The sequence below is a fragment of the Sebastes fasciatus genome, chromosome 18 (genome assembly GCF_043250625.1).
Source record: "Sebastes fasciatus isolate fSebFas1 chromosome 18, fSebFas1.pri, whole genome shotgun sequence".
NCBI classification, from domain to species: Eukaryota; Metazoa; Chordata; class Actinopteri; order Perciformes; family Sebastidae; genus Sebastes; species Sebastes fasciatus.
The window spans coordinates 21067855-21085066 of NC_133812.1; the positions used below are offsets into that span (position 1 = coordinate 21067855).

Here is a 17212-nt window from a genome sequence, read left to right on the forward strand (position 1 = left end):
CACTTTTTGCTCCGGCGTGCTGCAGTTCAGTACCTGTGTCACTAATGGATGGCATTTAATTTTTACCTCCTGCCTTTGAAAAGAAAATTTCATCCTGTCATTATATGTATTATCACACGGTCTGAATGATCAGGCTGATTTACACCGGATTTTATTCATCACATTAGTTGGAAAATTCAATCAGAGGCTTAGTTATTAGCTTAGTTTTCTATATAATATTCAGAGCATTAGTATAGCAGCAAACAACTATGGTCAATATAAAGATATAGAGGAGTAATGTCTACCTGAGCAGAGCATGAAGAACCCCAAAAAGATTAGAGGTGATGAATAAATCAATACAGCCAGATAAAACAGTCCTGTAGAAAATATTACCACAGACAAAAACATGATATAAGGGGAACTGTTTTGCACTGTTGAATAGTTTTGACACTGAGAGAGGTTTAAATCTAGTCATTTGGCTTTGGATTGGATTATATTGCAAAATAAAGGAGGTGAAATTAATCAGTGTAATCAAATCAATTTTAAAGCTTTTATAGATCCCTAGTATGTTTGTGTGTAATCTCGTTAAGCCAGTGATCAAGCAGTGAAAACACTGAGCTCTCCGGAGCTCCCTGACTAAATGTCCCTGATCGTTGGCCCTCTAAATGGCATTTTAGCTGTAAAGAGGATTAACTGAGATTAGTTATAATACCTGTGACAGTAGGTTGATAGGCCACTGAAAGGTGAAGATACAGTAGAGTTGTGATCTGCTTCTATGTTGTTTTAATATTTAAAAAATACTCCGTCCATCTAATGAATTAATGTCAAGATTTTAAACACAGCTGATTGTCTCAGTCTGTTGGATATGATTCATCTGGTTCACGTTGATGACGCATGACCCCGCCTTCTTCCTTCTTGGAGCAGAGTGATACATGTGTGGATGTGTGTGCGGGAGCTGCTGGCCGTCCGCGGTGAGAAAGAAAAAAGTGGTAGATGACGGGATGACAGATGACGTAGTGTAACGTTATACAGACATAACAAGGCTGCTGAATGGGAGAGGCATCCACCGATACGCTACAAGGAAACACACCGTGTTAATGATAAGCCAACCACCTCACGGTACCGGCAGCTGTGAGCTGTTTTTAAAGTCAGGCACCTTGGCCGAGGTCAGCGCTCTTCGAGTGCCATTCTAGTTCAATATATGTTATTGATAGTGGCCCTTACCGATGCACTGCAGAGTTTTACTAGGTTTTTTTCCGACAAACTACAATGTGACATTTTTAAAAACAATTTCCGACATACTATAATTACTTTTTTTTGACATGCTATACTATGATTATTTTTTTTTAACTTTTTATCAACATTCTATACTTTAACTTTTTTTCGACATACTAAACTGACTTTTTTTACTTTTTTTTCGACATAAGATACCATGAATTTTTTCAACATGCTATACTTCGACTTTTTTCGACATACTATTGTATGACTTTTTTAAACTTTTTTTCGACATACTATACTATTATTTTTTTCCTACATAAAATACAATGACTTTTTGTACATACCACAAAAAACTTTTTTTTCGACATACTATACTATGACTTTTTTTTAACTTTTTTTCGACATACTATACTATGACTTTTTTTCCACATACTATATGACCTTTTGGACCTACTATACCATGACTCTTTTTTTTACTTTTTTTCAACATACTATACTATGACTTTTTATTAACTATTTTTCGACCTACTATACAATGACTTTTTTTTCGACCTACTATACTATGACTTTTTTTTCCACTATTTTTCGACATACTATACCATGACTTTTTTTTCCGATATACTATACTATGACTTTTTGGACAAACTATACCATGACTTTTTTTTTTTACTTTTGTTCGACTTACTATACTTTGACTTTTTTCGACATACTCTATGATGATTTTTTTATGACTTTTTCAACATACTACTTTTTTACTGTGACTTTGTCTTACATTTCCTTTGACATCTCTTGTGCCAATTTAAATATGAATACACAAAGAGTGAGCTTGTCCTTATAAAGTTTGAGTTTTATTGCAATACACAAGGTTCACATTTGCAAATGCAGATCTCCTAGCTGGCTGCCATGAGGAAGATACTGAGGGAAAAAAATGTCTTGAGGCACTCCCACTTCTGTCTAAAGTAAGCATGAATAAACAAATGAATGAAACATGCATAAAACAATTTAACCAGCATGGATAATGCAAACCTGATTACAAAAAAATAAATAAATTCAACATAAATAAAAACAAAATGCACAGTATCTGAATACAGTTCACTTGAAACACAGTCTTATGGATGAATGTTACCTCAGGTCATCTGGTTACTTATGATTGAAAAAATACTACAACTATCTCATGTGCGTGCATATTACGAGGGCACGCCGGGAAACCACAAGGTGGCAGCGTCATCAATGTAAACAGTAACTTCCTGTCAGTGAAGATCTGAATGGAGTAAAGAATTTCAATCTATCTCCACTGACAGGCAGTAACTGTTTACCGCGATGAAGTTGCCACCTTGTGATTACCCGACGCGCCCTTGTAATATGAGCGAACAAGAGCAAGTTGCAGTATATTTCCGTCATGTTATATAGACTCCAGAATAATATCAATGTTTTAAAAATGGCTGTTGTTCCCCTTTAACCCTTGCCAAATCTTATGTAGTTGCATTAACTTCCAAAGAATTTACAACTTAAAAAACAAAATGTCCTTAGTGAGAAATAAGGGTTATTGCATAGTTCAAATCAAAACATTCAATCATTGATATATTGTTTTTATTATGAGCGATTCTCCAAGGTAATGTTGCATGACGCTGTTTTTACGCTTTAAATCAAATTGTGTCAATGTCCAAAAATCATCATTGTCACCTTTCTCCTAATCTAGAGTTGGGAAAGGTCAGGATAACCTATACTCCTTTGTTCAAAGTTAGGTTCAGTTTTACCAGTTATTTGCAAAGATTGTATTTACCATCTTTGCTATATGTCACATTCAAATCTCTAACAACAATTTTTTAAATTGTTTTTGTAAACACTTTCCCAGTAGTCAGGATTTCTTGTTCCAACCCTATGAGACATTTGTCGCAGTAGGAGTTCCAGCAGATCCTTTCTTAGAGTCAGTTTGCCTTGGTGAGGAGGGTCTGGTATGCTCCCTGTCTTCTGGCCTGGTACCACTGCTTTCTCCTGAAGTCCTTTACCAGCAGCCTATCTCCTTCATTGAGATTGTGTAGGTTGCCTGGTCTTTCACCTGTGTAGATAGCACTAAGATCAGAGGACAAGCTTGAACAATATCTCAGCATTTCATCAGTACATTCCTCTATGCCAGGGAGCTTTCTTATTTACTGGTCCAATGTGTTCATGGTTGTCATTTATGTTAACACTAGGGGGAGTAAAAAAGTTTTTAAAAAAAGTCATAGTCTAGTATGTCAAAAAATAGTAAAAAAAAAGTCATAGTATAATATGTCGGGCAAAAAAAGTCATAGTATAGTGTGTCAAAAAAAAGTTAAATAAAACACAGTATAGTATGTCGTAAAAGTCATCGTATAGTATGTTGTAAAAAAGTAAAAAAAAAAAATTCATAGTATAGTATGTCGAAAAAAAGTAAAAAAAAAAAAAGTCAGTCTTATATGTAAAAAAAAAGTTTAAAAAAGTCATAGTATAGTATGTCGAAAAAAAGTTTTTAAAAAAAGTCATAGTATGTCGAAAAAAAGTTGAATAAAAAGTCGTAGTATAGTATGTCGAAAAAAAAGTTTTTAAAAAATTCATAGTATAGTATGTAAAAAAAAAGTCATAGTATTATATGTCTAAAAGGAGTTAAAAAAAAAAAAGCTCCAAACGGCCATGCGCTACGAACGGCCACACCCACTAAAACGTTGCTGAAAACAAGATCAATGCAACCATATTGGTATGAAATTAAACTGGCTGCCCATTGGTTTTGGAAATAATGTCCAGACTGTACTGATTACTTTAAAGGCTTTGGCAAAGTCAATTTTTGTGGCTAATTCTCTTGATAAAACGGAGATTAAAGTCTTATCCGAGCCACAGTCATTTCCACTATGATCTTGTCCCTTGTTTGTTGCAAGGAGGCAACTTCATATACCAGCAGACCCTGGATATTATTAGACTTATGGGGATTAGGAAGCCAACTCTTGATTTTGCTCCACAAATCCGAGGAACGGATGCAATGAGGGGAGAAGTTGAACTTGAGTCTGTGCAGGGCTTTGTGTCTATGCAACAAGGAGTGTGAATGGGAATTATAATTCTCGGCGTCTCCGCACCATCTCTCTCAGACTGTCTGACAGGCAGCAGAGTTGATAGCAGCAGGGTTTGGGCGGAGGGACTCAGGGAAAGCCTGTAGCATGCATTCCAAACAAGACCGGGCCACATTTTAAATTAAAGAAAGACCCAGCAGAGCCCTTAAGAGACAGAACAAAACAAAGAGGAGGTGGAGGGTTTCTATCATCACTCGCTGCAGTTTTGGGATCAATAGGTAATTCTAGATTTGTGTCCTCATTAAAAAGAGGCGGTAAATGCAAAGTTCTGATTTCGTCTTAGAGATACCAGAGATTTCTTCTAAATACGTATCAATACGTCTTGTACAACAGTCTGTATCATTGAACTCCAAATCCCCAAAGTCATCTGATTTACAATGAACAATACACTGAAAAATATTGACCAAAGCAAATGGAAATGCTAATACAAAATTCCCTTAAGCGCAGAGCTGTTCCTATACAGCAGCGTGTGCATACACAATGATCAAAATATGACATCTCTGGCTGCTAAAATCGGGATGCTGCAGACAATCTGCAAACAAAAGCATTACAGAGGCTTGAAACAAGAAGCTACAGTAGCCAAGAGAAACAAACCGGGAACGGAAGATGAACAAATGTAGATAAGAACCTGATAACAAAAAGAGGCAGCAAACTTCTTGCAGCAAATTTAAGCGCTAAAGATTAAAATCAGAGGAACAAAAGGATGAAAATAGTTGAGTATAATCAAGGAATCAGTGACACTTACAAATGAGTTCAGACGGAACATCTGCGAGATAAAAGCCAATAAAGATAACAGTGCACAGCTGATAAAAGAAAAAAGGTTTGCAGACATCTCCAGGCTCTAAGCAGAGCAAGGTGTGTCCTCGCCGCTGCTTAATCAGCCTAATTACAACCAATTATCTGCCTCAAATTGCTTGCTGTCTGGTTGAAAAGTCCATAATCAAGATCAACAGCACAACAGATGATTATACTGTAAAGGTTGCCATTATAGTCATCATCTCTAAACTGTATCCCCTTCTGAGGTCAAGTCAGCTCCCGCGACGATAATGAGGTTTTCGAAGCTAATTGAAATAAACAGCCCATTATGTCAAACTAAACGGTGAATGATGGTCAAACAAGTGACACAGCTCGGTGACGAGGGACAGAGAGGCTTTTTGACTCTTTTATGTTTTGATGAATATACAATAATGTTTGCAAGTTTTTAGATTTTTAAAATCAAGTCACATCCAACTATATATTTGACTTTTTAGCAGATCATTTTCCAATATAAGATGATTTTTGGATGCATTTTTCCTACCGGTCCAGGCATTAGTTGGTTTCCTTCATTTATTAATTAGTTTCTGTTCGTATTTGTAGCTGCCATCTATATCGTTTTTAATGTAAACATGCTGTAATGCTGCTCTTGTACGGCTATCTGAATGATTATTTACCTTTTTTCAAAACACTGATGTATATGTAAATTGTAGTAAATGGAGTAAAAGGGGCAACAGCACTAGTAGAGTACTTTAAAGGCAACATGCAAGATTGGGAGTATTTCTATTGCCTGCGCGCGGCTCTCAGCTAACGGTGCTAACAGTGTTAACCTGGGGGGGAACCGGAAGGTGGGTGCTACGCTCCCCAAATGGCGCCATCGGTCGGGACGGTGTTATCAGCTGTAACCACCGCATGAGAGCAGTTCAGAGCGGCGGCCGTGCACGCTAACATGCACTTAAGGGCACATACGTCATGCCCAGCTATGTCAACAAAGCATGGAGAAGCTCGGATTATAAGAAACACAGAGAGGGAGAGTGACTTCATTCTCTGCTCAGGTAGACATAACTCCTCTACATCTTTACATAGCAGATAGTGCTGCTATATTAATGCTCTGGATATCGAATAGAGCACCTTTAACAAATGCCTCAAAACATTAAAAAATGTATCAGCGTGCACGCTAAAACACCATAACAGCAAACTGAATATGTCATCTACAGGTAGTATTCACATAACAACCTTTATGGAAAAAAAAACAAAAGGATTTCAAGCCTCAGTACCGGCCCGAGGCTAAATTTGTTCAAGATGCCCCCCTTTGCTACCAATTCCTTACCCATGCCTCCCATGAGGGTACACTGCTTAGCTTACCTCCGACTATTACCAAACTGGAATACATCATAACCCTGCATTGCCTTCCTTCATATCACCCACTAAGTGAGTGTCAGTGAGGTTCCTCTTCTCTACTGCGGCACCATCTGCACCAAAAGCACTCAAACGTGCCCACTCATCTATACCACAATTATGTCGAGTTGATCTCTTGGAACCCATCCCGTCCATTTCTGCAAGTAAACCAAGTTTTATGGAAATATTAAAGTCCAACATTGAGCTCCTCATGCCTCAGAAATGTCCCCGAGGACCTGATTTCACTCTGAGAACTCTCTGAGAACTCTTAGGAAGCAGCACCGAGTAGAGTTCATCAACAGTCAATATAGAGTCTTATTTAGCTCGGCTCTGAAGGTCTCTCGCAAAACATCAATAGATGCAGTTTAAAGCTGAATTAAGGGCATGCTCATACTTGTTTGTTTTCTTTGATCTCACCCAAGTAGAAAAATAATGCATTGCTGCCTTTTAGTTCCAGTTCATTTAAAGTTCACGTTGTCTAATTACAAACAAAGCAAGATATTTAAATTGGTCACGAACTGAGAGGTAAATCGTTCTTTCTGCAGTTTTGACGAACTGTGTTTAGGGTTGATCTGAGTCCAGTATCAAATCCACTTATAAAATCCTTTATTGGCTCCATTTGGGTAAATACTAGGGCTGTCAAAGTTCAAAGTAATTTCTTTAACGAATTAACGCAACTTGCGATTTCTAGGTTGTAGCGGGCTCACTTTTAAAACTAGAGTATCATATGAAACTAGAAAAACCTAATGAATCCATTGGTACCAACCATGTCATACTAGCTTGTCGCAGAGGAGGCTAGATAACGCTCCAAACTTGCGCTAAATTTTGGCGAGGAAAAACTGGCATGGCCATTTTCAAAGGGGTCCCTTGACCTCTGACCTCAAGATATGTGAATGTAAATGGGTTCTATGGGTACCCACGAGTCTCCCCTTTACAGACATGCCCACTTTATGATAATCACATGCAGTTTGGGGCAAGTCATAGTCAAGTCAGCACACTGACACACTGACAGCTGTTTCAGTTTGCCATGTTATGATTTGAGCATATTTTTTATGCTAAATGCAGAACCTTTGAGGGTTTCTTGACAATATTTGTCACTGTTTTGTGTTGTTAATTGATTTCCAGTAATAAATATATACATATATTTGCATAAATAAAGCATATTTACCCACTCCGATGTTGATAGGAGTATTAAATACTTGGCAAATCTCCCTTTAAGGTACATTTTGAACAGATAAAAAATGTGCAATTAATTTGCTATGGACAATCATGTGATTTATCACGATTAAATATTGTAATAAATTGACAGCCCCAGTAAATTCAGTTTGTAACTTAAGTTAAAACTAAGATTTAATTTAGATTTTTATAAAAATTTTCTTTGGTAATCCTACAATTTAAAATACAACAGTAGTCCCTCCTTCAAATAACTTTGTCTTTTCTTATCATAGAGACATAACTTGTCTCTCTTTCCTCAAAAAGGTTAGCTGTCCCCCCAGCCTACGTTAGCTGGTGTGCTGCCAGGCTGTTCAAGTGTTATTAAAAAAAGGGGGTCAGACGTCCCCTCACTCCACAGAAGTTCGTGTAGTTTTCTGAACTAGCGAAGCGGGTTGTTTCGAGCTAGAAGTGCCATCCATCTAGCAGCTGTGAACTTCCATTTCTCTCAGCAAAGTCAAGTTCCATCACAGTGTCCTGAAGAAAAAAAAAAAAAGCTTCTAGATCTTCTGCAGTTTTGACAGATTACAGCCCACCACTGTCTCTCCACACTAAATCAATCTCCTGCTCTCTTTTACTCTGCACAGCGCTGTGCTCAACAGAAGCAGCGTCCACATGGATTCAGCTGATGAAAACACTGTGCAGCGCTGACTGACATGTCTAATATGGGCCGTATCATAGTCTCATCCCCGGACACACAGACTCCTTCTTCTTGTGTCTCCACTCAAACTAGAAACTAGAGCAAACAACGACGTCTGGTAACAGCTTGGCATTAAATATCCCTCAAAGCAGACTGAGAGAGCGCTGGTGAAACGAGACATGCTACACAGCCAAATAATGATTGATGTATTCTAAAGGACGTGATGCATCTCAGCTTTCACTGTCCAATTACTAAAACAAGTGATCAAGTCAAGCTGAACTCATACTTTAGCCTGAAAACATCGACCATGTCAACAATTTCCCCCGTGGAGGCCGAGGAGCAAGCATACCATACTCTATTCGTTTTATTTTTATGTCTGCAACTCGTTCAACCAAGTAAAACAAATAAATGGACAAACAGTACTTTATTTCCTTTAAATTGACAGGCAGCACTTGTAAATAAATCTCTCTGCCTCAGAGGTTTTGTTTCTTCACCTGTCTAGGCGAAGGCTCGAACAAACTAAAACCATTATCGCTGGCTCACAGTCAGCCCACGAATCAAATTTGAAACTCTATTATTGGTTTTCACATTTGTTAGCAGCCTGACATCTGCATGTTAATCTGATATGCTCGTTCCATATGAGACAAATATTACTTCACCTCCAGCAAAAGCAGAAGGAGCTGAGAACAGTAGAGTGTTTTTCTGAACTTGTGATGCAGCATATTAACAGTAGACTCAAGTTTTGTTTGGTAGGAGGATGTTAAAACCACCCTCTTGGCCTAAGCTGTCGTAACAGCTTGTCTACACAGCCATGTTTTTAAGTCGTCCATCTTTGCGCATCTGACGGAACAGAAACGATCTATTGTAATCAATCCAGCTGTCTACACAGGCCACGTAACAGCTTGTGTTTTACTCACGATATATATGCATATCCTAAGCATATTTTTACACTTCAAGTCTATTTTCTTTTTACGTGTTACAGTCCCCAATTTTTCTGTTTCTGGTATTCACCTTGAATTATGAAAACATGTTTGAGGACTTAAAGCTGCACTGATAAAATTGTTTGAGTCCCCTTCATTTCTACAGAGCATTTTAGTGTCTTTCAGCTTCTTGTTTTGTTTTTCTGGCCCGCAATTTTACTGTTTTGGTTCAGTCTTGTGGCTTTCATCTGCCTTGTTTTCAGCAACAAACTCAAAGCAAAAAAGTGAATATTGGATTAAACATTCATCAAGTAACCAGGAATTTGTCTCCAAATTAATGCTAATCTTGCTCTATGTCTGTCGGATGTGTAAATAGGCAAGTGCTTGATAACAAGTTCCCCCTAACTACAGCAGGATGATATGGCCAAAAATGTTATCACAATATGTTAACGCATTAACGCAAATGCGTTTTAACGGCACTAATTTCTTTAACCCATTAACATAACTTGCTATTTTTAATTAACCTCTTAAAAATCCGACGAGCCGCTGTCGGGTTGGCTGCTATATGATCTTTCGGAGGTTGCTCAGTTTTAAAGCTAGAGTTAAGGTACTGGCACCATATGAAACTAGAAAACTTACGGAATCAATCGATACCAACCATGTCTTAATAGCTTGTTGCGAAGGAGGATAAATAATGCTCTCAAAACTGGCAGTGCGAGCGGCTCTTCTACACTTTCCAAATATTATCGGAGCAAATTGATCAAATTCTGATAGTGAAACGAGTCATTTTGCGGAGAGTTGTGACGCTCAATAACAATTTATCCACCGCTTTACAGCCAAAACAGTAGTGGCATAGTAAGCTACGGCAGAGGCTACGACGTAGTGGCTGTTTGTTTAGTGTTTTTCTAGGTTGAGGAAAACGGTTTCAAAAGTAACTTTATCAAAAATAAATCTCATAAATGTATTATCGTTATCGTGGAAGCCCTAACCCCAACAACTTTACAAGGCTGTCAAATGTGTTTGTGATGTTCAGCTTGTTATGAACTTCTGCCCCCAAGTGGCCAAAAAAATAAATAATTAATGCAGTTTTAAAGTTAAATTCTAGGTTCAATACATTGTGACCTAAATATTAAACACCCTCAGTGGTGAAATGCTATGTGTGAATTTTTTGACATGATAAACATTTGATCAGTTCCTCTCACTGTAAGCCACCACCTCTGCTGTGCCCTGCACATTCCCCTGGTAAACACTGTTGTTGTGGGAGAGATGGATGGATGTGATGTACTCATTTATTATTCAGGCCTCGGTGTGTCTGAAGAGGGACGACGGTGTAGGGGGAGCCAGAGAAAAGGCTGTGGTTACTAATGAGAGTTTATCACAATGATACAACCTTCCTCATGCATCTTTCATACAAAGACCTGCATAAGTATACAAACACGAGAGGCTGTGTGGTGCATTGTTGCGTGTCCTGGCATTAATTATGTGTGTCATAACCATGAGATGACCAGAGTCTACTGGCATATGGAGGATCTGATACTTTAGAAAACCATGGCAACAGATCATTCAAAAGGTTGTTAATTTGTCTGGACAATAATATATATTTTAATATTTAATACTAACAAGAACATCTTCTTGAACATACACAAAAAATCTTAGATATTTAAATTGTAGGAAAAAAATTAATTCAGAATTAAAACATTTCCTAAATTGTATTATTATTAGATTTTCTTATTATTAAAACAGCTGTTCATAATTGAGAAATGTAGCGAGCAATAATGTGTGTTTCAACCTGCGGATAAGGCTGGTGGTATTTTACACTTTTCTTATCGTCAGCAAATCCCATGAAGTTTTTAACGCCACTAATTTCTTTAACGCATTAATGCAACTTGCGATTTATAATTAACATAAAAATCCCGGCCACTATTTGATCTATATGAAACTACAAAATCTAAGGAATCCACTGGTACCAATCATGTCATACTATGTTGTCGCAAAGGAGGCTAAAAAACGCTCCAAACTTGCGCAGAATTTTGGCGAGGAAAAACTGGCGTGGCCATTTTCAAAGGGGTCCCTTAACCTCCGACCTCAAGATATCTGGATGAAAATGGGTTCTATAGGTACCCACGAGTCTCCCCTTTACAGGCATGCCTTTAAGTGGTAAAGAACAGTGTTGCATTATACCAAAAGATACACACAGGTATTTACTGAATCTTAATCAAGCTGTAATGACTTTAAGGCAGAATAAAAGTTGTCCAACAACCACTTTATCTTGTAACTTGTGTAACACAGACACTTTCCACATGTTCTTACTCGACAGGGTTACCAATGGTCTCCATGTCGGTGAGAACAATGTCTCTGTAGCTGAGCTCCAGTCCCTCCATGAACTCCAGGTAGTCGCTGACCTTAAAGCCCTGGATTGGCTCCTCCTGCAGGTAAAAAGAAAAAATGTTGTAGTTGTAGTTTTTAACATTTTACCACATTAAAAGGGGCATTCCACCAATTTTTTGTACACATAAAGGTCAGTTTACTCGTCGTGGGGAGGGCTGCTCAGCCTCTGAAAACAGTTGTAATGCAGTTATAATGCTGTCAGTGCCTCTGGAGGAGTTAAAGACAAAGTAACCCAGTGGCGTTATAGTGATGTCGCTTAGAAATACAAAAGAGTATATCAGAAGTTTCCAGGGTACTTTTTATAGAACAGACTGTCGTCAGTTACCTTGCTTTTTTATATATATATCGTAAAGTTGAATTATCCTTTGGTAAGTGACCAAGACATGAAGGTAGAGGTATACAGATAGATAATGGTTTGGTATTGCGGCAGAAGGTGGCTTACTTTATTATCAGTCACTTTGTTAGGAGGTGAAGTGTGAATAATTCAGTATAATCTTTTAATTAAAATGCTTTACATTCAATCTATTTCAAAGGAAATCAAATTAAATCTCTGGAAATCAAATGCTGCACCGTGCCAATAGACAACATCCTCGCTTAGCGTTCAGGTAATGAGGTTTTATGTATAGGACAAGCAAAACAATATCTTAATAAGTACTAGCAGCATCTCCACCAAGCAGGTATACACATAACAAGATGTGGCTCAACATGCTGCAATATCTTAGCTGTCTAAGAGATACGAATCGCACACAAACATTTAATTTGGCTCATTTGTTCAGTCAGGATTTTAATTTTGGCTGCCTGAGCTACAGTATAAATCTGTCATGACAACACACGACCTTATGGGCAATGTATACACAGCAACAGAGCAAATAACTGTGACTGCTGCAGCATTATGTTGCGAGTAGCATCATCAATTAGCAGCCTGAGAAAAACGCTGCACCCAGAAGACACACCACACATTCAGAATAACAACACACACAGCAAACACCAGAATTTCACCCTCTGTCAGTATCTGCAACTTCAGCACTCTCCTAATTTCCTTTCATCACTTTGCCAAATGTGTTTTTGGATAATCTAATTACGGTTTTATGTTTGCAGGTAAATAAGGCTGACGAGGACGTGACACAGTGAGAACACAGTCAATAACGGGAGTGCAATTTAAGGTCGGAAACTCATCCCGTTAATGTACTTCTTCTAATAAGTCTGAAGATTTCCACTCATGTAAATGTAAACATTACCTATCTTGCATTGGGCTCCCACCAATGTTTCCCAACCTTGAGGTCGGGACACCTTAAAGGGGTCACAAAACTAATCTCTGAGTGGTCACAAGATTAATAACAGAACGGGAGAAAATGAAAAGCTTATTACTTTTACACAAAATTATGTTATTTTTTTCATACTTTTCTGTAATCCCTAGAGCTATGCTAGTAAAATATCTCAACTATTTGATGGATTGCCATGAAATTTGGTACAGGCATTCGTGGTTGCCAGAGGATGACCCGTAATGACTTTGGTGATCCCCTGACTTTCCCTCTAGCGCCACAATGAATTTGACATTTTTGGTTTAGAGTGAAATATCTCAACAACTATTTGATGGATTGCAAGAATATTTGGTACAGACATCTGCTTCCCCCTCATGAAGAATTGTACCAACTTTCCACCTTGCGCCATAATCAGGTCTAAATCTTTTATTTTGTTAAATTCAGTGTTAGCATGTTAGCTTGCCGTCATTAGCGTTTAGTTTTATAGCCTAAGTACAGCCTCAAACAGCAGTTAGCTTGGCTTCATACTCTTAGTGGGGAAGAAGACACCGCTTTGGTTGAACTGCTCACAACTCAACCATATTAAACTTGATAAGACAGGTTACGTGTAAACATTGCTGCATTTTAAGAAGGTCGGGAACCACTGAGCTAGATACAATCAGTGTAATAATGCTTCGTTCCCTTAAATCGCTGGTCTCCCCCTAAAGAAATGTCTACTTGTGAACCCTTGTCAAAGGTTAGATGTCTTTGAGTTGTGAGTAGTTCAATCAAAGTTTGATTTTGTCTGCTTTGTTTGAATAATTCAGAGGCGTGATGAATAAATGACGTGAAAATGCGAGATACTCGCCTGTGAATATTATATGTCTAAGACTTTAACTGTAACTACGAAGTCGCCGTGTTGTTGTTTCATAAATATAGGCGCAACTCAACTCGTTCCGCACAGCGTGATTGGTTGATGCCTTTATTCGTGGTGCGAAAGCTCAGAAAATCGACCTTGTTCCAAAAGAAACGTACGTCACTTTTTCGCCGCGTAATATTCACGCTTTGTGTCAAAGTACTCATGACAAAAACAACAGTTTGAAAAATATATTGACGTGCGAATTAAGCACATGAAAAAACAACCCCGGTGTGTAAAGGACTTAAATTGATAATAACATTCTTCCTAATTTAGCACACAGGTAGTCCGAGTCATCATCACCTGGACATGTTAAATGGCACTGATTGGTCTAATGCTCATAGTGATGAGACTTTTATATGTTTATATCTTATATGTATCGGGACATACTTAACATCTTGGCTTTTTGAGTTTCATATGTCTGCTTATTTTCTGCTGAACTTAAAATCTGTCTTCTCATCATGTGCAGGTTAAAACAACATTGAAACAATTGTCAGATTACCTTTTTTTTTCTTTAAAGAATAAAAAATATAAAAAACTGTAAAATTGAAAGTCAACAGTCATTTGAACTTCCATTACCACAATGCCTTGCAAGTTAAAAAATGAATAAATTGACATGCGAATTAAGCGCACGAAAAAAAAAAATCACAAGAAAGCAAGATCAGAGAAAGAAATAATATTTATACCCAAATTTAGATTTTTTTCTTATCTACTATCCTGGAAATCATCTCAGTACCGCCTTAGATCACCAAAGATTTCCAGTTAAGGATCTCGTGTCCTTTATAAGGTAATAATGAGCGTGTAGAAAATCCACAATGGAGTGAAGTGCAAAGAAACGAAATAGATTAAGAGAAAATGGAGCGATAGGTTTTTACTATTTAATAGTTTAATAGAGTGACTGAAGAGGGGTGATCGTTCAGAAGGGAGTAAGTAACGTCAGGAAGAAATGAGTTTTCCGTCTGATGGAGGACTCTGCTCTTGCAATTATTCCAGGCAGCAATGTATCATTACATTAAACGCAATTTATAAGAGAAAAATCTCCTTTTAATTACATGGTATTATGAATTAGAGGCCACAGTCTAGACTTATTTGATATACTGATGTTAATAAAGTGTAGGTTTATTACAGTCAGCAGTACCAGCTACATAACTCTAAGTCTATTAAATCCATATTTTGTTGGTGTGAAAGTCTTGTACATCCAGCAAGATGCTTTATGTACTGCTATTCTTCTTCTTGTCAAAACGTAACAGCACTATACTGCAGTAAGTATAAAAAGTCTCCCACTTGTCTGATTCCTTATTTGAGCCAAGATTTTGCCGAGTGAGATTAATCCTGAAGAAACATCAAAACTAAAGTTGCTTCGCCTGTTCATTTATTGCACCGGGAAACGTCTGCTGACAGTTAAACCCGTGAAGGGAGAGTAGAGATAAGCAGGGGAAATCACTGGGGAGAGTATTTTTGGTTTGTTATTTTCTCTGGGAGAATTAAAGAGGGTGAAAAAAGGAAGATGCAAGGACGCCAGTGTGTAGGAATTAGGCCCCGACTAATGGGGATTCCTTTAACACAAAATATACTGTGATGTTCAGTTGAGTACTTTTCATGCTGAACAGGTGACACGAGCCGTTTAATGTTCCTCGTAATCTTCAAGATATATTAACCATTAGCACTTATGGGATCATTAGGTACGCTAATTAATGCATTAATTACTGAAGATTGCTTTGTTTTCTTAAGCCTGTCCTCACATGACAAATGAGTGGTGTTAATATTCAATGAGTCTGGATTTGCATAAAAGGTGACTTTAATAGGAATATATCTTGAAGCATTAAAGAGTTTTATTGGTTCGTTAAAAGAAGATATTAGCGTTAATGCTTCTTAATAGCAGGCTGACTCAGTTCAGATGTTTTTTTTGGTTAGACGTTTGGATTAATTGATAACTGGATTTTTACAGATCACAGAAGACATTGTTTTAAAATAAATATTGAGTTGCAAGGCATTGTTGGTAATGGCAGTTCAAATTACTTAACATTTTGCTTATCTGATTTTCAATTTTACAGTTTCTATATTTTAAAAAGTAATGTTTCAATCTTGTTTTAACCTGCAGTTGATGAGAAGAAGGATTTTAGGGTTTAGCCAAAAATAAGCAGATATATTCAGCTCAAGAAGCAAAGATGTTAAGTATTTCTGGATACATATATGACACAGCCATCTAAAAGTCATATCACTATGAAAATTAGACCAGTGTGTAACAATTAGGGGGAGCTATTGACAGAAATGGAATATAATATTAATAAGTGTGTTTTCTTTAGTGTATAATCACCTGATAATGTTCTTCTTTAAATCCCTGTTGCTCATTGGAAGTTATATCAAATTGCATGGGGAAGATAGATATATAGATATACCCCCCAGTGAGACAGGATAAGTGTAGAGTCTGTGTGTGTGTGTGAATATTTAAAAAATCCTCTAATACCACATCTGTCTGAGTAAAATAATTCCTTCACATTGTCCCACAGAGAGACAGAGAAGAAGGGGGAAGATGAGGCCGTCGGATGCAAACCTGTATGTCTAAAACTTTGAACGGTTCAGCTATGGACGAGGACTGTGTAAGCTTCTCACACACACACAAACACACTCTGTCTCAAAGCTGTCTCATGCAGCAGTATCTGATGCTACAGCTCATTAGAAGAGCTTCCTCAGATAAAGCCTACATAACTGATCTTTTATTCATAAAAACTGTCAGCGGCGGCTCATGGCGATGTTAACACCAGAGCTATCAGCCGGAGACAAGACGGACTGAGATGCTTAATGAGTAATGACGATGAGTGCTTCATGTCAGGCCATGCCTCATTCACAATGCTGCTGTTTAACGTTGCTTTGGATATTGGTAGAAGGCAGACGTCTCGGAGACCGTAACTTTAGACCTTTTCTGTGAAATCTTTGGGGCCGCTCTTCAATTCGGTGTTCATCGGATTCACAGAGCAGAACGTATTCCAATGAAACATGTTAACTTTCAGAATAGGCTTCTTTTCACAGTGTATTTCAAGCAAAACACACCATAGTGGGAGGTTTTGTGAACTAATTCTTAGAGTAGATTTTTTATTCATTGTGGATGTGAATCATGGATGACTGCTGAATATAAAAGGGGAGCTGAACAATTCAGTAGAGGTCTTATAGTAGAAACTGCATACGATTACTCAATTTGGCTAAATCCAGAAAACCTATGAGCTCAAATAATGAGGTATTCCTAATTTATTGAACTGCAATAAGGGACTGATTGTTCCAATATAAGATTATAGCACAGACATGAGTGATCGCTGTGCAGTTTACTGATATGAACTGAGATAGCAGCATTGCAAAAACACAAAACAACCTCTCAAATATAGATATTAGGGCGGGCGGTCACCTTTTGAAGTAGCTCAGCTTGACTTACTGCAAGCCCTATTGACCTATCCTATCAGTAAACTAAG

General features: G+C 37.7%; 1 protein-coding gene and 1 long non-coding RNA gene across 4 annotated transcripts in view; one reads left to right on the forward strand and one right to left on the reverse strand.

The window, feature by feature from the left end:
* Positions 1–12754, forward strand: part of LOC141755666 (uncharacterized) — a 186666-nt gene extending 173912 nt beyond the window's left edge. The window contains exons 2-4 of one of the 2 annotated variants that reach the window (XR_012591316.1): positions 11521–11635; positions 12125–12196; positions 12690–12754. This is a non-coding gene — a long non-coding RNA (uncharacterized LOC141755666). The remainder of the gene's footprint in view (positions 1–11520; positions 11636–12124; positions 12197–12689) is intronic. The other variant, XR_012591317.1, reaches the window with a different exon arrangement.
* The window catches only part of tbc1d32 (TBC1 domain family, member 32), a 94738-nt gene continuing 79553 nt past the window's right edge, over positions 2028–17212 (reverse strand). For both annotated transcript variants that reach the window (XM_074614741.1, XM_074614740.1), the window contains exons 34-35: positions 11495–11629; positions 2028–3256 (exon numbers count right to left, since the gene is read on the reverse strand). In XM_074614741.1, coding sequence (XP_074470842.1) covers positions 11510–11629 — 120 coding nt within the window. In that variant the 3' untranslated portion in view covers positions 2028–3256; positions 11495–11509. The remainder of the gene's footprint in view (positions 3257–11494; positions 11630–17212) is intronic.